General features: G+C 39.1%; 1 protein-coding gene across 1 annotated transcript in view; it reads right to left on the reverse strand.

Annotated features, from left to right (window-relative positions):
• The window catches only part of CDIN1 (CDAN1 interacting nuclease 1), a 139,923-nt gene that overhangs the window by 86,346 nt on the left and 25,606 nt on the right, over positions 1-27,971 (reverse strand). The window contains exons 3-5 of the mRNA XM_054400470.1: positions 27,229-27,293; positions 22,841-22,901; positions 19,665-19,737 (exon numbers count right to left, since the gene is read on the reverse strand). Of these exons, the coding sequence (XP_054256445.1) occupies positions 19,665-19,737; positions 22,841-22,901; positions 27,229-27,293 (199 nt within the window). The remainder of the gene's footprint in view (positions 1-19,664; positions 19,738-22,840; positions 22,902-27,228; positions 27,294-27,971) is intronic.

Genomic DNA, 27,971 nt, shown 5'->3' on the forward strand with positions numbered 1-27,971 from the left:
TAATAACACTTGAACATCTCTGCATCATTGCAGCTTCTCCCACCGCAAGCATACGTTCATTAAAGAGCCTTTATTAGATAGCTATAGATACACTAACAGGCAAAAAAGCTCAGAGAGGTGGGGGAGGTGGGAGAAAAGGAGTAATGCAAATGGCATTTTTAAATTTTTTTAATTTTTTTTTTCCCAAATGAGAAAAATCATCTTCCCTCATAGAGAAATGATTATTTCACTGCATTTATGTGTTTATTTATGTATTTGTTTATGCATTTATTAATGTTTCTATTTATGTATTTATGGTTTTATTTATGTATTTATGTTTTCATTTACCTATTTTTTATGTTTTTATTCATGTTTTCATTCATGATTTTATTTCTGTATTTATGTTTTTGTTTATCTATTTATTTATGGTTTATTTATGCTTTTATTCATGGTTTTATTTCTGTATTTATGTTTTTGTTTATCTATTTATTTATGGTTTTATTAATGTATTTATTTATGCTTTTATTTATGTATTTATATTTTTATTTATCTATTTATTTATGGTTTTATTTATGCATTTATGTTTTTATTTATCTATTTATTTACAGTTTTATTTCTGTATTTATGTTTTTAATTATATATTTATTTACAGTTTTATTTCTGTATTTATGTTTTTATTTATCTATTTATTTACAGCTTTATTTACGTTTTTATTTATCTATTTATTTACAGCTTTATTTACGTTTTTATTTATCTATTTCTTTATGTTTTTATTTACATTTTATTCCTGTATTTATTTATGGTTTTATGTATGTTTTTATGTATGATTTTACATATGTTTTTATGTAGGTATTTATGTAGTTATTTATTTCTTTACATTTCTATATAACTCAATTCCACTTATATTTTATTTAATTTCCATCTTCCAGTACCATTCTGCCTTACCCATTCAGCAACGGCCACTGAGTTTTCTTGAGCTGCACTGCATTCTGAAAAGACAAATCTGTTGTGATGTAGATTTGCCTTATTTGCTGAGGCAAAAAAAAAAAAAAAGAATAGGAAAGGAAAGGAAAAAAAAAAAGGAAAGGAAAGGGAAAAAATAAAGAAGGAACTTCTCAACGATTCCTGTGAGGTTTTAATCTTCTTCATCACAAAGAAAGGAATATTGAATAGATGAAGGAGGCATCCAAAGTTTTTTGACAATGTATATAATTTCATGGCTTCTTTTATTTTTTTTTCCCAGTGAAGGATGCTCTCTGGTTTAGTACATTTTGTACAAGAAATCTGTAATTTTTTTTTTCTTCTCTGGGATGGAAATGCCATTAAGTAAATTAAAAAATAGGAAAGAAATCTCATTAGAAGGCAACATTTGTTGAGGGAGGAATGTAATAAACAATAATGAATGACAATCGTTATTACTCTTGACACTGATGAGCTCCTGAGCAAATTTGTTTATTAATTAAAAACGTACTTTTTTGCACACAACCCATTGAACTGCAAAGATGCTCATATATCAAACTTCATCTCAGATGGAGATAATGCACGATGGTAAAGCTGATTTTCCATGATGAATCTCAGAGCATATAAATTGGCTAATATCTGAAAACATTTACAGATACTAGAGGAATTGACTACTTGTAGGACATGATGAATGGGCCTTTCAAACACCAGGAGACAGCTCTGCAAATCTCCCTGGCTGCTAAAGCCCTCATTTGATTTTCCAATTTACTCCTCTTAAATTTATCTTCCCACTAAAAATAAAAAGTGCTGATATTTTTCCCTAGTGCCATTCTAAAGAAGATGACTCCAAAGGGTTACTGTGGCAGAACTAATCTGCTTACACCTGCTCTTCCTCACCTGACAGAGCCTGGGCCTTCTAATGCCTTCTAGTCTGATCATTAAACTGAACTGAATATGCCTTCAGCTCCACGTGAAGGAGAGTAATTAGTATCCTTGTCAAGACAGGTACAACACTGCTTACCCTGCCTTTTCCCTGCGCCCCCCCCCCCCCCTCCAGTAGCTAATGAACTGCTCCTATCTCATTATTCAAAAATAAAAAGGCACTTAGTATACTATGAACTGATTTGCCATTCTTTTTCCAAGAAGTAACAAGATTCAGCTCTGATCAACCCTACCATTAAGTGACAAACTGATGAATGTTGTATAGATTGGGTAAAAGTAAGACCACTTGGCTGTTTAAAAGATAGGAGAGAAAAGAACAGAATATGTCCTACAGCATTTATTTACATCCTGAAGGCTGCTTTTCATGTCAAATGATTTGGCACTTCACAACTAACCATAGAATCATAGAATCATAGAATCAGTCAGGGTTGGAAGGGACCACAAGGATCATCCAGTTCCAACCCCCATCCATAACTGGATGATGTGATCTTCTCAGTCACCATGCCAGCTCTGGTGCAAGTGCCTGGTATATTAAAATATTTTTATTCTGACCCTGCATAAGGCTACAAAGCAAAACTCAGGGGCAAAATCCTTAGCGCTGCACCTAAGCATGAGACAGGACTCAGTCAAAATACAGGGATGTTGGAAATGCTAAAAAAATACCTCAGAGCATCTTGAAACACTGGAAATTGAAGTGGAAGGGAAGGACTGACAATTAATTTTGACATACTGACAGCAGTTTGAAAATTTAAAATATCAGGGACAGATGAAATTGATGTTTAATGAGTGTCAGTTTCACAATCAACTTTCTGGTGCTTTATTTTTCCATCTGTACAAACTGATACAGCTTTTCATACTGGTGGTGATTATAAAGTTTTCCCAATTAAGTGCATTATAGTTTACAGAAAAGAAAAGTTCTTTTTGGAAAGCCTGATAAAGTTAGAAGTATGCCTCAGAGTGTTTAATAAGTTAGTTGGGTAAGGTATAAAGAGAAAGCTCACAGAGTTAGGAGGAAATGGCTTAAGTGGAATGAAACCAACGTTGCCCACAGACAGAAATACCTCCAGTATTCCTGTCTTTCATAAAACCTCTTGAGTCTTTTAAATTAAGGATAGATAGATAGATAGATAGATAGATAGATAGATAGATAGATAGATAGATAGACAGACAGATAGATAGGTAGATAGAAAAACCTTTATCTTTTAGATTTTATCATTTGGGTTTCCAATAGCTGCTATTCTAAATATGATTCTTTGATCCTCTTTTTTACACATGAACTACCATCATCAAATGCAAAAGAGAAAACAGATCAGTAATTTCACATTAAACAGTTTCCTTTTATTGTTCTTAATGAACAAAACTTTCAAAAACCCTTTTTTGACAGGCTGAGGGAGCTCAGGTTGTTCAGCCTGGAGAAGAGAAGGCTCCACGGGGACCTTAATAGCAGCCTGCTAGTACCTGAAGGGGGCTACGAGAAGGCTGGAGGGAGACTGTTTGCAATGACCTGCAGTGACAGGACAAGGGACAATGGTTTGAAATGAAAGGGGATTTAAATCAGATATTAGGAACAAGTTCTTTACCATAAGGGTGGGAAAAGAGTGGAACAGCTTGCCCAGGGAGGTAGTTGAGGTCCCATCCCTGGAGATATTCAAAGTCAGGCTTGATAAGGCTCTGAGCAACTTGATCTAGTGGAGTATGTCCCTGCTCACTGCAGGGGGCTTCAACTAGGTCCCTCCCAACCCAAAACATTCTATGATTCTATGACAAACCAAAATTCTAACAGCAGACTAGAGGTCACAGGATACCTGGCAAGTAACAACAGGTTAGGCAGCACTCATTAGATGATAAAGTAGAAAGTTCAGATTGCAGGAGAGCTGCTAGTTAAAAAATTCATAATTTATCACAGAAGGGGTTGGAAGGGACCTCTAAAGATCACCCAGTCCAACCCCCTTGCCAGAGCAGGAGCAGCTAGGGCAGGCCACACAGGAACGTATCCAGGAAGGTTTTGAATGTCTCTAGAGAAGGAGACTCCACAACCTCTCTGGGCAGCCTGTTCCAGGGCTCTGGTGCCCTCACAGGGAAAAAGTTTTTCCTAATGTTCTTGTGGAACCTCCTCTGCTGCATCTTGCTCCCACTGCCCCTTGTCCTATCATTGGAGATCCCTGAGCAGAGCCTGGCTCCATCGTCCCAACACTGCCCTGCACATTCTTATACACATGAATGAGGTCACCCCTCAGACTCTTCCCCTCCAAGCTCCAAGCCCCAGCTCCCTCAGCTTGGCCTCACAGGGAGATGTTCCACTCCCTTCATCATCTTTGTGGCTCTGTGCTGGACACTCTCAAGCAGTTCCCTGAGGTCCTTCTTGAACTGAGGGGCCCAGAACTGGACACAGTATTCCAGACGTGACCTCAGCAGTGCAGAGTAGAGGGTGAGGAGAACCTCTCTTAACCTACTAACCCCTTCCCTTCTAATACACCCCAGGAAGCTGTTAGCCTTCTTGGCCACAGGAGCACATTGCTGGTTCGTGGGCATCCTTCAACCCACCAGGAACCCCAAGTCCCTTTCCTCTGTGCTGCTCCCCAAAAGATCAGTCCCCAACCTACACTGGTCCATGGGGTTGTTCTTTCCCACATGCAAGACTCTACACTTGCCTTTTACAAAAACAATTAAAACATTCTCCCACAGTTTACATACTAAAATGTTACTCAAATGTAACAAAATGTAAAGGCAACACCAATTCTCCTGCATCCACACATCACCCTTGGCATCCATTGTTAAGCATCCTGAACACCACTTTCACCAAATGGAAAAGATTTTCTGTTAACAGGAAAATAAAAAGCTTCTTTAGGCAAAAATTTAGTATTTCTTTTCTGCTGCCCACCTACTCTGAGAAGTTACATGCCAATAAGGAGTACAGAAAACTTGCACAGGGGTAGACAATGGTGCCAATGACATGCTTAGGCAAGTTAGCAGTGATTAGGGAATTATACAATAAAATCTATATCCAGTACATTATGTTTTTTTAATGATCACTAACAAGCACTTAAGTGATTGTGATACACTAAGGAACCACCACTGCACAAAGGGAAGTCGAATATCACTAATCCCTTGCAATTTTTGGACATGCCATAAGAAGGGAAATTAAAGAAAAGAAAAGAAAAAAAAAAGACTGTTTATAAAACATCTTTGTTAAAGGTCATTAGTAGCAGCTCAGGAAATAAACTAGTCACACAAAGGAAAATTCCAAAGCCTGGTCAAGGAGAGCAAGCAGAAATTCTTGTCCATTTCCTCACAGCGAAGTTAACAGCAGCATGACTTAAGCTGCACATAATACATCACGTTGTTTAAAATGTTTTGCAAGACCTAATGAAAGTGATGAGGTTATAGAGGATTCATATATGTCAAACTCAGGTTAGGATCCTGCAGTGAATATCTGCAGCTCCACACAGCTGCAAGTTTCAAGTCCAGCACATGATGGCCTTGCTTATGATTTTTCAGGGCTGGGCTTCTTATTTAATTTACTAAAAGAAAGGCAAAGGAATTTCAGAGCTTATGATTACAGGTAAATGAATAACTCTTCAGCAGCAGCCTGAGAAAAAGAATTTTCTAAGTGAAACATGTGCCTCTTTATTCTCTCTGCCGAAATGTTTTACCAGTCTGAAGAGAAACATTAAATTAACTGCAAATCAAGCAATTCTTGATACACAGAATGGCTTAGGTTGGAAGGGACCTCAGAGCTCATCTACTCCAACCTCCCCGCAGGGAGTAAATGAGCTCTGAGGTCCCTTCCAACCTAAGCCATTCTGTGCTCTGCCATGGGCAGGGACACCTCTCAGCCAGACTCAGCTGCTTGAGGCCTCATCCAGCCTGGCCCTGAACACCCTCAGGGAGGAGGCAGCCATAGCCTCCCTGGGCAGCCTGTTCCAGAGTCTCAGCACCTTCATATCGAAGAACTTCTTCCTCAGATCCAGTCTAAACCTACTCTCCCTCAGCTTCAAACCATTTCTTCTTATCACATTGCTAGACACCCTTATGAAAAGTCCTTCTCAACTTTCTTGTAGGATGCCAGAAAGCAAGGAAACAGTTCTGCAACATGGGAGCAGCTAAGGAAAGCACTCCTGTAGTGATAGGACAAGTGGCAATGATTTGAAATGAGAGGAGATTTAGATTAGATATTAGGAACAGGTTCTTGACCAGGGGGGTGATGGAACACTGGAACAGGTTGCCCAGGGAGGTAGTTGTAACCCCATTCCTGGAGATATTCAAGGTGAGGCTGGAAAAGGCTCTGAGCAACCTGATCTAGTAGAGGAAGTCCCTGCTGATCCCAGAGGGGTCTGGACTAGATGACCTCTGGACATCCCTTCCAACCCAAATCATTCTATGATCTTTATTCTGATCCACACAGGAAGAGTGCAGCAGAAGAGAGGCATTTTAGCTAAGCAGTGTGAGGTTGCACTTGTGTCCTCCAACAGAACTCAAGTTTCAAGAGGGAAATTTCTGTGTGCCAAGGAGCGAAGAAAAGAAGAAGTGGAGATTCTTCTAAATAGCCTATTTGAGACTGTGAAGCGAACACAAGGCCTCCACTGCCACCTGCTTCCCATGACAGGCACATTTCTTTCACTTTGTCCTCTAACAAATGCAGAACATTTAGATAAGTATACTAAACTCAAAAAAAGGCAAAATCCACCAAACCAAACACTTCACTGCATGTGCTTCTCCTTCTTGGGAGGAAAGCACAACCCACCTGTGACAGCTATACAATCATGCAGCTTCACACACGACTGGAAGGCACTCAGATATTGCAGCATAAATGAAGGATAAGCTCCAATATAGAATGGAGAATAAAATAAGGTTTAGAATGGACACTAGGAAAAAACAATTTTCTCAGCAAGAGTGGTCAGGCATTGAAATGAGGTCCAGGGAGGTGGTTGAGTCCCCAAACCTGGATGTGTTTCAAGGTGGTTTGGATGTGGTGCTTGGGGCTATGGTTTAGGGGTAAGCCTGGTAGAGTAGGGTTCTGAGTTGGACTTGGTGATCCATTCAGGTCTTTTCCAACCTGAATGTTTCTGTGATTCTGTAAATTGCAAGGAAAAAAAGGACTAGATTTTTTTTCTTTTCCTTTTTATTTTAACCACTCTAAACAGGGTGCTTGAGTCACAAATAATTTGCTGGGAGAGGCATCACTGCCAATTTCATGTACATGAACAATAGATCAAAGCAAACTAACAATTCCTTTAAAAGAGTAAGCAATCAGTAAAATAACATGCACATCATTCTGACTGGAAATATATTCCATATTTCACTGGGGAAAACTACTGGGAATAGTTTTAATTTTTAATTAAGAAGAAGTACTATAACCCATTTATTAACTATGTTTTGAATGGCTCCATTGTGAATTAAGGTCAAAATACAATTTCTAAGATCTGAAGCTATGACGTAAGATTAGCTTTATTGATCCTCTCTACGACTTGTAGGAGCACCCAATCATTATTTTGACAGCTTTATCATACAATAATAGAGTTCCTTTTTAGATAATTACAGTTGCAATGTTCAATTTCAATCTTCTGTAGGACTTTTCTCTGGATAACCACACCTAGATCAACGTTTCTTTCTTCAGTCATACCTGTGCAAGAAACTTGGGTTCACAGCACCAATGATTTTCACACTGTAATTTTAAGGCTTACCAAAATAATCATAGAATGGCTTAGGTTGGAAGGCTCCTCAGCTCATCTACTCCAATCTCCCTGCCATAGGCAGGGACACCTCTCAACTAGACTTGGCTGCTCAAGGCCTTATCCAACCTGGCCTTGAACACCACCAGGAAGAAGCACCCACAACCTCCCTGGGCAGCCTATTCCAGAGTCTCAGCACCCTCATACCGAAGAACTTTTCCCTCAGATCCAGTCTAAACCTACTCTCCCTGAGCTTCAAACCATTCCCTCTTTTCCTATTGGTATCACTACTTGGTTAAGCTGGAAGCTTCCCTCAGCTTGGTGCTGATGGTGAAGCCACCATGAAGCAAGGCAGCGGAATAGGGCTGGGATGTCATCTCTTCTCCTCCTCTCTGGGGATCCTACATACAATTTTTTTTGCATGGTGTGGCCTACCTAATGTTTAACTATCCATTTAAAAATCAGAAGAGATCTTGGCTGGAAGCATTATACTTTGTTATGCTTTGTCTAGCAACCGGACAAGGGGGAATGCTTAACACCAAGCACAGAATCATAGAACTGGTAGGGTTGGAAAGGATCATCCAGTTCCAACCCCCCTGCCATGGGCAGGGACACCTCACACTACAGCAGGTTGCTCACAGCCACATCCAGCCTGGCTGCAAACACCTCCAGGGATGAGGCTTCCACCACCTCCCTGGGCAACCTGTGCCAGTCTCTCACCACCCTCATGGGAAAGAATTTCTTCCTAACATCCAATCTGAATTTACCCATTTCTAGTTTTGTTCCATTCCCCCAAGTCCTATCACTACCTGACATCCTAAAAAGTCCCTCAACAGGGTGTTCTTAGCATCTACTTTGGACATTGGCTTTCTCTGCCACATTCCAGACAGAGAAGGTGGAACACTCCAAAGAAAAGTAACTTTGAGGATTTGAAAGCAAAGAGCTTTTCTCAGCAATACTGCCTCAAGAAAAATTCTCTCCAGCACCGATTCATCAGTGCACTACAGAGGCTGCATCCATCAGACATCTATACAGAAATGGGAAGACTGAGCCTTGCTCAGTGTTACAGAAAAGCTACTGAATTTTCTCTGAAAAAGTGGAAAACAGACTTACAGAGGTTAAAAAGAAAAATTGCCCTTCATTTTGTGTTCATCCATTTCCCCCTTTCTGGCTTAAAGAGGAAGCAGGGAATGGGTACATGTGGATTCAGAAGTGTCTAGCTCTCATAAATCCCTGCCTGTCAGGCAGAAGATTGAACCCTTGTCTTTGCTTTGACATAGGCTCTCTGTAGGACTGTGGCCAAGTTAATTAACCTCTTCATGGTTCAACTGTTTCATTTGTAAACTAGGAGTAGCATTTGAAGCACAGCCCAAGCTATGGCTAGTGGATGAGCTAGTATTTCAAGATCATCAAGAAGGAGGTGTGCAGTGGTTAGAAACTGGGTCATGTTAGCAGCATTCTGCTCTGTTGTGCATCCTGTCTGGAATAAGTGAAAATAAACACAAGTGTTTTTCCCACATATCAAAAGAAAAGGAAGACCAAAGGTGCTGGCTTCACTATGCCAGTATATAATAAATCTGGTCATGTGAAAACCAGCCTCAGCCCCCTGCTTCTGTAGCTCTGTGCTTTTCTTATCCAAGATTAATGGGATGAGAATAAGCTGCTCACATGTATTTAACTCTGGGACTCTAGAACCACTTCCTGGCTTCTTTAGCAAAAATTTTAATTCAGTTTCCCATTTTGATTTGCAAGAGAAGTTTGCTGCATGAGGCTGTTCTCCAACAGCATCCCTAGAAGACAAGATTATTACAGGCAGGCAGTCTAATGATGAAGAAAAAATAGTTCCTCATTCCTAAAGAAGAGAACAAGGTAAATACTGACAAACAAATCAAAAACCTGCAGTGTACTCTAATTTCAGAGGCAAAAACCATTCTGGATGTGCAAGCAGAGGAATCTTTTGTTGTTTCTGTTTTGAGGATGGAGAATTTGTTTTCACAAGTGCAACTAATCTGCTTTGAAAGCTGTTCCTATATCCCAGCTTTTCATTCTCACCAACCAAGGCAACTACATGAAAAGAAGAGTTTTTCCATAGTCAAGGAGGTTGTAGAGAGGCTGGGGCTGGTCTCTCCTCACACGTAATTAGTGATAGAACAAGAGGGAATGGCTTTAAGCTGTGACTGGGTAGGTTTAGGCTGGACATTAGGAAACATTTTTCCCCAGTAAGAGTGGTCAGGGATTGGAATGTGCTGCCCAGAGAGGTGCTTGAGTCCCCAACCCTGGATGTGCCTAAATGTGGTTTGGATGTGGTGCCTGGGGCTACGACCCTTGTAGAGTAGGGTTCTGGGTTGGACTTGGTGATCCTGAGGATGTTTTCCAACCTGAATGTTTCTGTGATTCTGTGAAGATACAGAGCAATGAGATGGCTAAAAAAAAAAAAAAAAAAGAAAAATTTTTCCCAGAGAGGGAAATTTAAAGTCCAGACCTGATCCTGGCTTACTCAGGCAGGAGAGGGACCAGAAGCCAGCATAGCAGCACTTCTTGGAGCACAGCTTACACATCTGGGATACTTCCTACCTCTGCCTTTGTAGCAATATTCTACATTATCAGTATGAATTCAAAGATAGAAAGATGGAGAAATGGGAAAATGAGAAGTCACTTCAACTGCTTGGTTAGAAACACCATCATTAGTCAGTATTCAAAATGAAACCTGCTCCAGAGTCTGTGTTTAATAATAAGTGTGGAAATGCAAGGGAATTGTAATTCATGTAGTTTTATCTTTCAGAACAGTGAAATTAACTGTCAGTCAACAGAATGCAAACTTAATGCACCACAGTCAGAAGCCACCTAGCAAAATACTCTGATGGATAAAGCTCTTCTTTTCTGATACTAAAGTTTCACCCATGTGAAAAAAAAGTTCAGCAGACCATTTTCAGCACCTACTGTGGAGTTTTTACCAACAGGCAGTCTACTGCAATTTCAGTTTTTGCATGTTCAATAAACACAAAGTGAGGACAGAGTTATATTTAAGATTGCTTTGACAGTCAGCAACATATTGCATTTAGTATTTTCACTGCCTGAAAAACTAGTGATTGACCCTGTTGTATGGCTGGACTTGTCAGACACACAGCAAATTCTCTTAAATGTTTTGTACCGGGGGTTGGAGCACCTCGGCTATCAGGACTGGCTGGGGGAGCTTGGGTTGTTCAGCCTGGAGAAGAGGAGGCTCCAGGCAGACCTGATAGCAGCCTGCCAGTACCTGAAGGGGCTACAAGAAGGCTGCAGAGGGACTGTCTGTAAGGCCCTGTGAGGACAGGACAAGGGACAATGGCTACAAACTACAGAAGGGCAGATTTAGATTGGATATCAGGAAGAAGTTCTTCACTATGAGGGTGGTGGAACACTGGAAGAGGTTGCCCAGGGAGGTGGTTGAGGCTCCTTCCCTGGAGATATTCAAGGTGAAGCTGGACGAGGCTCTGGGCAGCCTGATCTAGTTGGGGATGACCCTGCTGACTGTGGGGAGGTTGGACTGGATGAGCTTTGGAGGTCCCTTCTGGCCCAGACCATTCTATGAATCTATGATTAACATAGAATTGTAGAATGGCTTAGGTGAGAAGGGACCTCAGATATCATCTACTCCAACCTCCCTGCCATGGCAGGGATGCCTCTCAACTAAACTTGGCTGCTCAAAGCAGCAACATAACTTCAGGCTACCAGTCTGAAACCAAATTCTTATTTGTAAGGATTCTGGATTAGTGCACTGTGGTAATTAGTCAATGATAATACACTTCTGAAAGACGACATGTATTCCTACAGTGGATCTGTCAGGTAGCAAACACTTTGTAATATGAAATAAAACTTACTCAAATCACAGAATCACAGAACATTAGGGGTTGGAAGTGACCTCAAAAGATCATCTAGTCCAACCCCCCTGCCAGAGCAGCTCACACACAGAACCACAGAAATATTTACGTTGGAAAAGACCCTCAGGATCACCAAGTCTAACCCAGAACCCCACTCTACAAAGTTCACCCCTAAACCACAACCTCTCTGGGCAGCCTGCTCCAGTGTTTTGTCACTCTCACGGTGAAAAAGTTTTTCTTTCTGTTCACATGGAACCTCCTCTGCTCCAGCTTGCACCCACTGCCCCTTGTGTCCTATCATTGGGCATCTCTGAGCAGAGCCTGATATGTATTTAAATTCCTGGAGATTTAAGCAGTTGAGATTCTTGTGTAAGAGCTTCTTCAGAGTTGAAAAGAATTTTTAAAAGCTAAGTGTGAGGTATTTTGTAGCAAGGTGATACAACTTTGAAATGAGTTTCAGGTATGTTATGGGTTGCTGACATACAAGGAACTCAAGTTGAGGTAGTGTTCTGAGCTGCTCAATAACAGCATCAAAACTCCATCTCATTGCAGTTTTAGTACTGGGTTTTCAGTCCTGTGTTTTTTAAAACCTTTCACCAAAAGCTGAGTGTAGGAAGCCTGATGATACTGTAAGAGAAAATAGAGGAAGGTGGGAGCATATTCTGACACCAAAGACATGTTACTACCACATTAATACTCAAAAGCAGGTAGTCATACAGAGAAGACTGAGATTGTATTTTACATTACCTATTTGTAAATAAAAGGAGAGCAGAAATTGTAAGCATTAAAAAAAAAGTGTAGGTGTTTGCACTTCTTCTTCTTGAGGAAGTTGTAATTGTGAATTCCTGTTCCTGTTCAACATCTCTACCTCTGGTCAGGAGAATATAAAACAGTGCACTTCCCTCAGGTGTGCACAGGACAGCAAACTGGGAGGCAGGGCTGCCCAACTACCTAAAAGTTGTAGTCAGGTGGAGGTCAGGCTCTTCTCCCAGGCAACTTGTGACAGGACAAGAGGGCATGGTATGAAGCTGCACCAGAGGAGATTTGGGTTGGCTATTAGGAAGCAGTTCCTCACAGCAAGGCTGATCAGGCACTGGGATGGACTGCCCAGGGAGGTGCTGGAGTCACCATCACTGGAGGTGTTTAAGGAAAGCTTGGATGTGGCACTTGGTGGCATGGTTGAGCTGATGTGGTGGTGTTGGGTCATAGGCTGGACTTGATGATCTCAGAGGTCTTTTCCAGCCTCAAGAATTCTGTGATTCTGTGATGCAGAGGGGCCTAGATGAGCCAGTAGGAATGTCATGACAATAAGGGCAAATTCAGAGTCCTTTACCTGGGAAGGAGGAACCACTGGCAAGAGTGCAGGCTGGAATGGATTGGCTGAGGAGCAGCTCTGCAGAAAAGGACCTGGGAGTCCTGGTGAAGCAGCAAGCTGAACATGACCCAGTACTGTACTGTGGCAGAAATAACCTTAGAGATCAGCAGAGCCAGCAGACTGAGGGAAGTGATTATCCCTTTTACTTAGCATTTAGTTATGAGATAGAACCATAGAATTGTTCAAGGATCATCTAGTTCCAACCTAGAATACTGTTTTGCAACCTGGAATTCAATGTCTTAAAAGGATTTCAAGTCTCTAAGCACGGAATTTATCTGTTTTAATGACAACATAAATTTTATTTTCTTTTTAAGATACAGAGCTAGCTGCAATACATGATGTTATGTTTATAGCATTTCATTATGCTTGTTTAAGACATCCTCTCCCCTTGGCCCCACAGTTTTGCTTGGAGTTAATCTTCCATACATTGACAGAATAATCTGAGAGATTTAATAAGGTAATAGGCAGAAGAATTATTGCAGTGTTCGGTTGAGTAACAGATTTTTAACTTGGCTAAGTCAAAGGCTACATAGAGAGAGCACATTGTTCACATTGTTCAGCATCCCAAAAGAACTTGAAGACTGAAAACCAGCACACAAGACTCCCCTGCTCAAACTGAAATGGTGAAAAAACATGGAAACAAAATATTTTGCTGACATCCAGAAACTGCATATTTTTCTTTGACAACATGCAGAATGGTGATTACTACAGCATAATTGTCTCTGGTGGACTTCAAAAACTATTAAGTGCTATACAGGTCAGCTCTAAGCACTATTACTTCACAGAATCAGAGAATGGTAACCTCCACTAGATCAGGTTGCTCAGAACCTTATTACGCCTGACCTTGAAGACCTGCAGGGACAGGGCCTCAACTACTTCCCTTGGGCAACCTGTGCCAATATTCCACCACTCTCATAGTAAAGAACTTGTTCCTAACATCCAATCTAAATCTTCTCTTCCCTCATTTCAAACCATTGCCCCTTGTCTCATCACTGTAGGCCTTTGCAAACAGTTTTCTCCATCCTTCTTGTAGCCCCTTCAGGTACTGGCAGGCTGCTGTTAGGTCTCCCTGAAGCCTTCTCTTCTCCAGGCTGAACAACTCCAGCACCCTCAGCCTGTCTTCATAGCAGAGGTGTTCCAGCCCACTGATCATTTTCATGGCTCTTCTCTGGACCTGCTCCATCAGCTCCATGTCCTTCCTGTGCTGAGGGCTCCAGAGCTGGATGCAATACTCCAGGTGAGGTCTCACCAGAGGAGAGTAAAGTGGCAGAATCATCTCTCTTGATCATGTAAGAAAGCTGTAGAGAACTCAGCTGTAGAGAACTGTCTGCAACAGCATTATACTACATAAAGGAGGAATTCACTGTGGTACCACAGTAGCCTCAATCCTAAGACCAAAGTTACTCAGTAAAAGACAAGACAGAAAGAAAGAGAGAAAGAAAGAAAGGAAGAAAGGAAGAAAGAAAGAAAGAAAGAAAGAAAGAAAGAGAGAAAGAAAGAAAGAAAGAAAGAAAGAAAGAAGAAAGAAAGAAGAAAGAAAGAAAGAAAGAAAGAAAGAAGAAAGAAAGAAAGAAAGAAAGAAAGAAAGAAAGAAAGAAAGAAAGAAGAAAGAAAGAAAGAAGAAGGAAGAAGAAGAGAAGGAAGAGAAGAAGAAGAAAGAAGGAAGAGAAGGAAGGAAGAAGGAAGAGAAGAAGGAAGAAAGAAGAAGGAAGAAGAAGAAAAGAAAGAAAGAAAGAAAGAAGAAAGAAAGAAAGAAAGAAAGAAAGAAGAAAGAAAGAAAAAGAAGAAGAAAGAAGAGAAAGAAGGAAGAAGAAGGAAGAAGGAAGGAAGAAGAAGGAAAGAAAGAAAGAAAGAAAGAAAGAAAGAAAGAAAGAAAGAAAGAAAGAAAGAAAGAAAGAAAGAAGAAAGAAAGAAAGAAAGAAAGAAAGAAAGAAAGAAAGAAAGAAAGAAAGAAGAAAGAAAGAAAGAAAGAAAGAAAGAAAGAAAGAAAGAAAGAAAGAAAGAAAGAAAGAAAGAAAGAAAGAAAGAAAGAAAGAAAGAAAGAAAGAAAGAAAGAAAGAAAGAAAGAAAGAAAGAAAGAAAGAAAGAAGAAAGAAAGAAAGAAAGAAGAAAGAAAGAAAGAAAGAAAGAAAGAAAGAAAGAAAGAAAGAAAGAAAAGAAAGAAGAAAGAAAGAAAGAAAGAAAGAAAGAAAGAAAGAAAAAGAAAGAAAGAAAGAAAGAAAGAAAGAAAGAAAAGAAAGAAAGAAAGAAAGAAAGAAAGAAAGAAAGAAAGAAAGAAAGAAAGAAAGAAAGAAAGAAAGAAAGAAAGAAAGAAAGAAAGAAAGAAAGAAAGAAAAGAAAGAAAGAAAGAAAGAAAGAAAGAAAGAAAGAAAGAAAGAAGAAAGAAAGAAAGAAAGAAAGAAAGAAAGAAAGAAAGAAAGAAGAAAGAAAGAAAGAAAGAAAGAAAGAAAGAAAGAAAGAAAGAAAGAAAGAAAGAAAGAAAGAAAGAAAGAAAGAAGAAAGAAAGAAAGAAAGAAAGAAAGAAAAGAAGAAAGAAAGAAAGAAGAAGAAGAGAAAGAAAGGAAAGAAAGAAGAAAGAAAGAAAGAAGAAAGAAAGAAAGAAGAAAGAAAGAAAGAAAGAAAGAAAGAAAGAAAGAAAGAAAGAAAGAAAGAAAGAAAGAAAGAAAGAAAGAAAGAAAGAAAGAGAGAAAGAGAAAGAAAGAAAGAGAGAAAGAAAGGAAGAAAGGAAGAAAGAAAGAAAAAGAAAGAAAGAGAGAAAGAAAGAGGTATCAAATGAGGAAGCTTGTTTCCTAGAATGGAAGAATGTTAGGCCACAAAGTGTAGAAGTTCCCAGTAAAACTACTTGGGCAGAATTTAAGTTCACATTCCATACTTATTGTAAAAAGAGTACTTATTCTGTGCTTATTTTAAAAGGAGTATTAATTACTGTAAAAGGAGTACTTATTTTAAGAGCAATCCCATTACACTGTTAGGTACTCTAACATCCAGAATGCCAAATTCCTTTCCTGGAAGTATAGGCCAGCTGCTGGAAAACTTTTCCATCGTTAGTATCGATGAGTTTATATATAAAAAGATCCAAGTTTTGCTTTCAAAGGATTTTGTTGCCTACCTTGCAAAAAAAATTGCAAATATTCCTGCTTGGTGGTAATTCTGCTCCCACATACCTTAGTCCACAGATTTATTTTGTAGTTTCTGATTCTTCAGAAAAAAACAAAACAAAACAAACAACTGCTTCCCAAAAAAAGCTTTGGCTTATAAAGATGCACACACACAACTTCCACCTGCTACAACTTGCTGTGTTTAACAAAAGCACAGCTACAATATGGAAAGCAGCTCCACAAAGAATGACCTTGGAGTGCTGGTGGACAGCAAGTTCTCCATGGAACAACAATGTGCTCTGGTGGCCAAGAGAGCCAGTGGGATCCTGGGATGTATCTAGAAAAGTGTGTCCAGCAGGGCTAGGGAAGTTCTTCTGCCTCTCTACTCTGCCCTGCTGAGACCACAGCTGCAATCCTGTGTCCAGTTTTGGGCTCCTCAGTTCAAGAGAGACAGAGACCTGCTGGAGAGAGTCCAAGGGAGAGCCAGGAGGATGCTTAGGGGACTTGAGCATCTCCCCTGTGAAGAGAGACTGAGAGCCGTGGGGCTGTTTAGTCTGGAGAAGAGAAGACTGAGAGGGGATCTGATCAATGTCTCTCAATAGCTGAGGGGTGGGTGTCAAGTGGAGGGGGCCAGGCTCTTTTGGGGGGTGCACAGTGATAAGACAAGGAACAAGGGGTTCAAACTTGAACATAGAAGATTTCAGCTCAACATGAGGAGAAACTTCTTTCCAGTGAGGGTGACAGAGCCCTGGAACAGGCTGCCCAGGGGGGTTGTGGAGTCTCCTTCTCTGGGGACTTACGAAACCCACCTGGATGCACTCCTATGCAGACTACCCTAAGTGATGCTGCTCTGGCAGGGGGGTTGGACCTGATGATCTCTGGAGGTCCCTTCCAACCTCTGATATATTGTGAGACTGTGAATATCCTTACTTATATTCTAAAGAGACTACTGCAATGTGGCTTGAGTGTCTCTTTAAAATACTCTTTGTGCTAAGCAAGATCTTCTAATTCTTTGTATTGTGTAATTCTGTGGTTTAAAGTCCATACACACCAAAAAAAGTCAAAGACAACACCAAACAAGTGATTTGTATCATACAGCAGGATTCTGTATTTTAGCAAAGATATCTTTTCTTAGAATGGAGAATTAGTGGAGAAATAAGCTGTGTGCGTCTCCTGATCTCTTGTCCATGCACTTGTGTTGAAGCAAAACAATTCAGAACCATGAATTGATTAGTGAAAGTAATAGTACAGCTACAGTACTCTCCTCCCCCAGAGGGAAAGCTTTTCTCCATTTTAAAGGGGAAAAATTAAAAATACAAACCCAAGACTGACTGAGACTTGCAGCTCATTAAAGCTGGGGTGATTTCCACTATACAGAATTCTATTGATCTCCATAGTCTACGGCAGACAAAAAAGTGTGGTCAGGGAGGGGATGATGGATGCCTCTGCCAATAGCACTGAACAAACCTGTTAGCTAATTGCTACCAAAGACAATTATCCCTGCATTGTTTCATAATGGAAACACATTACAAAACTCTAATATACACACAGGGAAATTTGATGATTTGACTGCGGAGCCATGTGCATTGAATTTCATTGCCAAAGGCCAGCCAGGTCGCTGCTGGGAGGGGGAAGAAAAGTGTCAGAATAGAAGCCAGAGTACCTCACAGCTCTTTTGCTGAGATCAGTTTAGCAACTCCACGGCATCCTAACAATTCCCCTGCCACGCCCACACCGTGTACCAGACGACAACATAAAGCACAGCTTTTAATGCGAGCTCCAAAATGAAATGTACTCTGAAGGGGTAGTATGCTTTTGCTTAGGGAAACTAAAAGCCAATGCTAAAACTGATTCTTCACAGTTTTGATCACCATGAATGATTTTTCATCGTTCCACATTGAGATTACAAGTCATATAACAACTAGTGACAGCCATACAACAAATAGAGAATTCATAGTGCTTCATACGGCAAAATTCCACCCGCTCACCCTCCCGCTTTCAAAATCCAGCATTAGGAATTTACTTTTGAAATAAAAATCCCCAGTTAGATCACAAAACTGCCACTGAGTTAAGAGCAATGAAATCTAAAAGTGCTCCAAAAGAAGGATTTATTTCATTATACCTAATTACAGTGTAATTCAAGAACACAGCACTGTACACACAATCTGCCTCCTGTCCCCTGCAACCACATTCTTGGGATGCCTCTTTCTAAACCAGGATTCGAAATACACTCCCGCTTCTTCCTGGTGTACTTAACACCAGGCTACTAATTCCATCACTGCAGTTGTATGAATTCTGATGTACTAGATTCTGTTTGACTGTGCAGCATAAGATGATGAAAAAGAAAAAAGAAAAAAACCCAAACCAAACAAAAAAAAACAGAGAAAATTGTACTTGTGCTACGCCGTCGTTATAAAGATGAATTAACAGGCAGAAAATTTACGATGAATCTATTAACTTCATAATTCACAAGTCAATGAATTCTCCTTTCCTGTGCTTGATCCTGCTCTACACTGGCCAGCCTACCTGCTTCAGATTGTGGTGACTACTATTTTGACAAGACCTGGATAGCAGTAGGTCCAAAGCAATCAGAAGGTTGACTTTGACAAATGGCGGTGCTGCGGCGAAGTTGAAAATAACACACATCCACTTTAATCTCTTTCTTGATTAAATCGAAACCATACCATTCTGACATCATGTGATTTGCTCATGAAGCATCACTGCAGGTTACTTTAGAGGCTACATCTATTGAAATGATATTGAATTTTTAGGGGAAGTACTTAATTCATTCAAATGAAACCTTCAGAAGGTAACTGTGCCACCAGTCACTGACAACTGCGCGGATTCAAAGAAAACCAAAGGAAAAATCCCTGACAAAACCCACCATATGCTGCTGCATGATATTTTAGGAGGTATTATCTTCTGCCTTCAAAAAGAGAAGATTATACACATAAAGCATATTCTGAAGCTTTTTACCTATTCTGCCATAGTCAAGCTCCAAAGGTAAACATTACACTAGGTAATAAAAATGCAGAAGATGAAATTGTCTTTTTTACATGAGACTAGGCAAATATTTATGGGCCAGTTGACAAACTCCTGCCTAGTAAAAGAGCCAGCACTGAGAGCAATTACCCTGATATTCATGACTCACTTTGAATATCACATTGAATATTACTCATAAATCTTTTACGAGCACATCCCCAGAGCTCACTTAACAGCCGGTTTTAATCATGCAGTTGACACAGAGAAAATAACAAAATGTATTTTTTCAGTGGCAAATTAATTTAGGCTTGAACCTCCTCCTGTAGCTCTATTCTTTTCTTTCATTCCTCTTTTTTTTTATTATTATTATTTTCTTACACTGAGATCAGTTAAATGCACTTTCCTGTTTAACAATATTTCTCCAGTGCTGCAAAATTCAAGCATGGCTTAGGTTTATTTTTAAGACTCACTCTTAGTAATTACTGACTTTTAAAATGCATAATTTGAACCATTTAAGTGTAGCATGAGCCCTGAAAAAACAAATATTCTGAAAATCTAAGATGGAAAAAAAGAAAGTATTCATTTAGCCAGTGGTCATTTTAGACTGTGGGTGGTCTTTTTACATAAGTGTCATTAGCTGTTGAAGATACCAGCCTTAAAATGCTACCCTCATTAGCTCACTTGCAACATTGTGTTAATTATTTTTATAGCACAGTCAGAAACAAAAAAAAATTGAAATATCTTAAAATTAAAAAGGCAAAATCACAGAAAAACAAAACCCAACCAAGATACTTACGGATGGCTTGGTCTTTTTCTTGTAGGAACCTTTCTAACACAATGCGAGCCATCAATGATGGGGCAAAGTCCACCTAACCTCAACAAAAACAGAAAGAGAACTTCAGGACACTCAGGAGTACATTTTTTTCAGCATGGCAATATCCTTGTAGATTAAAAATCAAGAGCAGAAATAGATGAAACAGTCATTTTTTTTCTCCCCCAATTATTAATCCCAACCATTTGAACCAAATGTGTAGAAGCCATCCACAATACCCAGTAGAAAACCAAATAAAAGTAGAAAACAGACATTGTTGGTTATTCTGTTTGTACATTTTACCTTTGACCCTCAGTAAAATCCCTTTTGTAAGGTTATCTACCAAGGAAAAGAACTGGGGAACCTTTGCTATGAATACTCACTGCATGTGGCACCCACCAAAGGGTACCACACATCCTTTAATATCTGCATCTCAGCAGATGAGCTGAGCTTAGCCAAAAATTTCTTCAGAGTTTATATTTTCCTTTGGAACAAAGCTACTCCTCCATTCCAATAGCTTTTAGATGGATGGGAAATGTATGGTGTGGTCCCACATGGAATTAAACAGCTTTTTAGATTCCACTCTAACACTCCTTTAGAGACTCAGAGCCTTGCTCACGCGTTGTTACGACGCGTTTTTCTCGACGTGTTTTCGAGCTCAATACTAACACAAGAATTTTATCTCGATTTAGTAACTAGACAAAAAAAGAAAACAAACAAAAAAACTAAAAGAAAAAAAAGGTGGTTTCATTTGTGCATACATTTCCCCCTCCCACCCCCAAATATGTATGTACTTGGATGCCCTTAAATTCCCCAAGTAGAGAGAAATGCTTTGCACGGAGCTGCTTATTTCCAGTAACCCACATCAGAGCTGACACATGAAAAATGGTGAAATTACTGAAGGTAGTCCAGCCTGAATAAGGACTACCTTATTAGTTCAGGTACTTGCATCTCCCTAATTTTCATATTAATCATGTGTCCATCTTTCTTTGAAATAGGGCCATCATGCTTCATGTCAGAATTTAGCATGTAAGTAAAATTCATAGTGCTTCAAATCTCACTTGAAAATATTTGTGTGAAGAGAGCAGTGACTAATTTTATTATTCCTATCTAACAAAAATGAAATTTGTTTGATTCCCTCTTTGCATTACACGCGCATACACAACAGGAAGAAACCCGCAAATAGAATGCAAAATAAAGGAAAAAAAATAAATCAAAGAATTAGAAGTAGTTTCACAATCCCCTCAAAGAAACAAACCCAAAAGATAACAATGTGGAGCTTTTCCTATTTAACAGAGCTGCTCCACACTGTAATGCACCTATGTTATATATTTCTCATCAATTTTTACAGTTTCCACTGATTAAATATATATTGACTCATAAAGTATTACCATTACATCAATTGTCAGCAGATGCAAGAGGATGTCATTTAAATATTAACTATCATATAAAAATGGCAGCTTGATTGTTTGGAAGCAGTAATCTGGTGCTGGTTATTGCCACATTTCCCTAATGCATTAGGAAGCAGTCACAAAATGTATTGCCTTTCTTATATACCTGCTACCACGAAATCAGAGGCAGATATAAGTTCTTTGTGCACCTTCCCTTTCCCTTAGATTTAATTTTTATTTATTTCTCAACTCCAGATATCTTTGATCTGAATTGCAAAAATGCATTAGGATAATATAAGCAAAGATATGCTCACCGGAGTCAGAAATTATATGCATCATCTCTAAATCAAAGGGGGGGGGGGGGGGAATACACAGAGAATCAGTAACAGCTATGTTTGTGCTTGAATTTTTTTTATGACAGTTCCCAAAAAATAATGGGGGTGACAGATCATGAATCAGGTTGTTTACCCTATCATCTTAATAAGATTCTACTTATTTATGTAAAGTATATTCTATTCTCAGGACTTTTCAGACTTTTCCAGCAAAGGGTAAGAAGCTCTGCATTACTTACCACTAATATGAAATAAATCCTTTATTCTATGCTAACTGTATGATAAGGATATATGAACACTTCACAGACCATTAAAACCCTCTAGTAATTGATAAGTAATCGCTCATTTGCTGGCTGCAGCAATGTTCAGGGGGGAGGAACCATTCTTTCTTGCTAATGTAAGACATGGAACTTGCTGCTGTTGCAACACTTAATGCTCGCAGTGCCATATCATTTTTAACACAAACACTCATTTTCTGCCTCCTCCTCCTCCCATTTGCTATTAAAATGCAACACAAAACAGCATGCATCTCATTCCAGCCCTTTGAGGGCTGCATAAGCAGTTCCAAGGAGTATCAGCTACTGGATTGTTGTTGCTATTATTATTATTGTAAATAAATATTTGAGAGCTTGAGGAGTAGATATTTAATCTTGTTATTTATTTTATTTTATTTTGTTTCTAGGAGGTTCACTGCTACTCTTTAAAACTTCTCACATCTTCAAGGTAGTGCTTTGGATAGCAGTTTTTAATGCAAATAACCCCTTGCATCCCAAGGCAGATTCATACTTTAGTTAATAAACAGCATCAATGCATTTCTCAAGCCTTTAATGGTAACCAGACTGAACTTTTCATACACTAGGTTTTGGGTTTTTTGGTTTTTTTTTGTTTTTTTTGTAGGGAATAATTATACTGAGGAATTTATTCTGCTTAATTGCCTTACATTAAGCAGTTTTCATTAGCCATCCTCTAATCTGTATGAGCAGAAATAAACCGGGTCAGGAAAATTAATTAGTTTGACCCTTCCTATTATTTATTACTAAAAAAAATACTAATCTTAGATGGGTTCTGGTACTAAACCCAAGAAATCAACCACAAGTAAAACTGATACAACTCCTTTCAATCAATATGTGAATTTTTACTTAGTTTGTGCATTAAAGACCGATGGCCCATCTGAAATTTCTAGCAAAAACCCAGAGTTTCTTACACATTTGCCTGGAAGTTAAGAGACTAATTACATTAACTGATTTATTAATAAATGGAGCTTTTTGTCTAATTATTGTAAGTACTAACAGACTGGGGAACCATTTTAAATGTCTAATGTGCCTTGAAACCTTTTTTTTTTTTTTAGGTTAATTACATTTCTGACTAAAGTCACTATAGATATGCCCCTTAGGTTTTTAAACTGGAAGATTAAAGAAAAAAAAGTAAAGATGATTACCTCATTGGCCAGCTCCAGTAATACCGGGGCAGCTGCATTTTTCATCACCCCATTCAGGTACCTAGACAAGACAAAGCCAGGAAATTCTGCAGTGGCAAGCCAAGGCCAGTTTACACTTGTTAGTAACCCCTGTGAATCTCTTTCATGTGGGGGGAAAATACCCCAGCACGGAGTATTTAATGGGAAATCTTTGAAGAAATAAGTATTTCAAACAATCACTAACTCTTCAGGTTTGTCTCCTACTCATTAGCAAGATACAGATTCATAGAATGGTAGGGGTTGGAAGGGACCTCTGAAGATCATCCAGTGCAAACCCCCTGCTAATGCAGGTACACCTAGATCAGGCTGCACATCCAGGCAGTTTTGGAATCTCTCCAGAGAGGACTTCACAGCCTCTCTGGGCAGCCTGTTCCAGTGCTCCATCACTCTCACCATAAAGAATTTCTCCATAAGTTCAGGTGAGACCTCCTGTGTTCTCCTTTTTCCCACTGCCCCTTGTCCCATTACTGGCCGTCACTGGCATGAGCTCGGCCTCATCATCTCCACCCCTGAGATACTGGTAAGTATTTATAAGATCCCCTCTCAGTCTTATGTTTTCCAGGCTGAAGAGCTCCTTCTAAATCAAGGAGATGCTCCAGTCCCCTAATCATCCTCATGACCCTCCATTGGGCTCTCTAGCAGTTCCCTGTCTCTCTTGAACTGGGGAGCCCAGAACTGGACACTATTTCAAGTGTGGTCCTCACTAGTGCATAGTAGAGAGGGAGGAGAACCTCCTTCTGAATGTATCCCAGAATATCAATCTCAATTAAGTCAATGGTAAAAAACACAAATAAATCAAGCTTTTTTTTTTTCTTTTTTATTGGCTTAAAGGCATACAAATAAATTGTATCTGTACTACTCAAAGATGTGTCACAGCCAAATAAAAAGATTTGGGCTCCATATGACCTTCAACTTCAAAAGTACACTTCTTATTCAATATCTTGCTCAATTCACTACTCTCTACAAACACTCAATGCTCAAATTTAAGCCAGATTTTTATCAGCTGAGCAGTAGTTTAGATACTAAAGGTATAGTCTAGTGAAAGGAGAGTCTATCAGTCAAATTAATGTTCTAAACAGAATATAAAAGAAGAAATATCTAGGATCCAATAAAGGGTGATAGAAAGTCATGACTCTTTGATGTTTGTGGTTAAGAGGAGCAGACCAATAGGAGGCAACCTGATTAGTTGAGGATGCTCCTGCTTACTGCAGAGGGGGTTGGATTGGATGCCCTTTGGAGGTCTCTTCCAACACAGACCATTCCATGATTCTATAACATGGACACATAGGGATGTTTCTGACCATAGTTAAACACAACATCACCTTCCTCACTTCTATTACTTTACCTATTTGATTTTTGCATTTCAATAATGCCTAAAACTTGTTCTCAGGACTTGCTGGGAGTAAGCTACATTAGTGGAAGGCACTTTGTGTGTTGCAGCCATATGGAAAAGAACAATAGTTACCAACATTTGAGCCTGCTGGTTTATCCTATCATTATTTGTATAGCACATCATTACTGACACCATTAGAAGGCCCCAGCCTTTCCAGCTCTATCATTTTCCATCCATCAGAAGATACTCTTCTGCTCATTAGCTACAGACATTAAAATTCTTTATCAATTTACCTTTCTGTGGAATGGGTGTTAACACCTCCAACATAAACCTCTTCACAGAGGGCTTTCTGTTTGCAAGTTATTCTGAGGCTTAATGAATAAAGGAAATGTAACCTTTTGCTGTGACCTATTTCAATTCCATGAAAAAACTTGAAAAATAAACCAAACCAAACCAAACCAAGATGCTTGGTGTATATTTAAACATTGAAAACTTAGAAGAAAGAAAAAAAATTCAAATGGGAGACATCACACACAAAACACCTAACTGAGAAGATTCAGTCTGGAGAAGAAAAGGTTCTGAGGAGACCTTATTGTGGCCTTCCAGTATCTGAAGGAGGCCTACAAGAAGGCTGGTGAGGGACTTTTTATGGTGTCATGTTAACACTGGGGGGGAGTGGAACAAAACTAGAAATGGGTAAATTCAGATTGGATACTAGGAAGAAATTCTTCCCCATGAGGGTGGTGAGACACTGGAACAGGTTTACCAGGGAGGACCCTAATGGCCTCGTCCCTGGAGGTTTTTAAGGCCAGGCTGGATGTCACTGATGCAGTGTGAGGTGTCCCTGCCCATGGCAGGGCGGGTGGAACTAGATAGTCCTTGAGGTCCCTTCCAACCCTGACAATTCTATGATTCTATGATTTACTTGAGACTGATGATAAAACATGCATCTAGGTGATTGAGCAGCAAAGCTACAGCTGACAACAGAGTTATTTTCTGTTAGGTATGTCTAATGCTACTGGCAATTCCATTATGGACTAACAGGTCTCACATGCTGATAGCAATACTGTTCTGAAAAGCTTGCTGATCCTTCTTGTAATTTGCCATTGTGTTTGCCTAAATACAAAAGTAGGAAGTCTCAGCAGAGCAGCATAAGCTGTTCCATTTAACCATACTTCTACTTGCTCCCAACAGGGACCACTGGAAATGAGTACCTTCAAAAATTGGTAGTTTCTTTCCTAGAAAAGCAACAGGAGCACAATTATCTGCTTGGAAGCTGGTGGGAATTGGAAGAAGCATGCCACATAGCCTGTGGTTTACACTGGGAAGACAGATATTACAAAAGACTAGAGGAGAAGACATGTTTGTCATGTTTATGCTTGAAGCATTTCAAACTGTCTTCTGACTCCAGTAGCCTGCTCCTGTAGCTTCTGAAACATCCTACACAGTAAATCTACTAAAACAGGATTGAGATGAGTTTTCTAACTATTAACCAGAACACCTCTGCTTTTAAAACATGTGCATTTTATTGGGCCATGTTAATACATCTGCAATATGAAATACTCAGAAATAGCATGAAGAATGATTTTCCCTACCACCACCTAGCTTCATACATAATGCATTAGTTATGTACTTCTATCACACTTCAGACAGTACAGAAGGGGACAGGAGACCAAATCCTCCTTCCTGATGTGAGCCAAACTTAATCATATCTACAACCTTACTGAGACCAACACAACTGCTTTTTTTGCATAAAGCAAGATTTGGTTTAAGTTGTTGGGACTGGTAACATCATAAAACTGATTTAAATGCATTGTAAGTAAAGAGTTATTTACCCAGCTGTTACAATTAACACTGAAACTCATGTGCTCATGGAAAGCAATGAAAAATAGTTAAGACAACAAAATTTTAAGCTAATCTTCCTAACATGAATCAACACTAGGAAAAGTATAATGTGATCCAGTACAAATGTTTCCAGAACAGAAAAAGAAAAGAAAACCAAACCCCGGAACATCACAATTCACAGTAGATGTTCTAAACTAGTGTCTGATATAATCAGGCTATGCTTAGTTTTAAGTATAGGATTCTGCAGAAGCACAGTTAATTGTTTACAAATGAAGGCTTTTTGTTTATTTTCCCAATTCATGCAGATTAATATTAAGCACAAATATCAGACACCTGTAATCACAAGCACGAACTCACTTGCCATGCCAGCTCCTCAGATATGTCAGTCTACAAAGTAATATTTTAATTGTGTATCTCTGCCAGTTATCAGTCTGCCCCAATTATGTCACTGCAATAGTTTCACTAAAGCCCACAGAAGTAACAGACAGACTATGAGGTGTAGCAAATGCAGTTTGTTAGCTAAAGATGCAAACAATTGTAAAATACTGTAAAATGACAGAAAGGTTTTCATCCTCCCTTAACAGCTATTTCTGACACTTCTGTTGATGAAACAGGAGTGATCTAAAAATTAGTGCTTTAACTGGCAATACATGAATTTAATATGGAACTTTTTGTAATGCAACACAAATGTGGGTTTCAAAACTATAAGCAACTGTAACAGAACAAGCTCCCTTGCTGTAAGAAATCATCATCAATATCAGTCTTGACAAAGAAACCCTCCAATTACAAGCTATAGGCAATATATAATAAACCCTATCATATAACACCGTAAAAGAATTTTGTTTATACTGACTTAGAGCCAAGAAAGTAAAGCTTTCCTTCATCTGACTGACCAAAGGCTGAAAAATGTCTGCATTTTCACTGAAAAGCATTTTGGTGTGAACTGTTCTGTACCCTTCATAGCAAAATGAATAATTTATTTTCATAGAAAATTATCTTAATAATTATTAGCTGGCATTCCTCATAGCAAAAATGAGAATTTATTTTTATAGAAAATTAGCTTAGTCATTATTAGCTAATAAATATATTAGCTAATAAGCTAATTGACTCATAGTTGTCACAACATTTAGCAGTCGTGTTGATACCCTTAACTGGGGCGGGGAGGTCATACCTTTGGTAGTAAGTTTCCATAGCTTCAGCAGTGTGATGCTTGGCATGGGTTCTTTTGATTTGTTTCTAGGAGAAGAAAAAAAAACCCAAAAACAACAAAACCAAACTTCCAACACACAACAAAACCAAAGAAAGAAACTTACAGAGGTGTCACAGATGAAAACACAGGAATCCTGAGGAGTCCAACACATGTTCTTTGCCTGCGCTTGGCTATCTAAACTGAATTATGCTTTTAGATTCTGTAGAGAAATGACATTCAACCTACCTATTGAATTGAACGTCTTCAGACTGTACTGCAATGTGCCATGTATGTAAAAGCCAATAAGGTCACAATAATTGAATCTAAATAAGTTTACTGAAGGCTGCAGAGGGCAAAGAAAAACTTGTTCTCTCTCTCAACCTTTGTATTAATTTTCCCTCGATTCAATTCCATCTAAGTCGGCTACACTCTAGTTTTACAATTCAATTGGCATTTTTAACCAGGAAGAACATTGCTTAAAAACAACTTATTTGAAAAACTACAAAAAGTAATTCCATAGAGACTTGCCACTTGACTGACACCTGTCATCTCATGATAAATGACTCCATTTTCTGCCTCTCTTGCCTTCTGCCACTCCGGCAATGGTCATTTATCATCATCTCTGTCAGCAATGGAAAGCAGCACTGACAGTGCAAGTCAGCAAACATTTAGCACATGGAACCACGCAACACAGGGAAATTATTATTGTCAGAATAATAATGGTT

Source organism: Indicator indicator, chromosome 4 (genome assembly GCF_027791375.1).
Source record: "Indicator indicator isolate 239-I01 chromosome 4, UM_Iind_1.1, whole genome shotgun sequence".
Classification (NCBI taxonomy): domain Eukaryota; kingdom Metazoa; phylum Chordata; class Aves; order Piciformes; family Indicatoridae; genus Indicator; species Indicator indicator.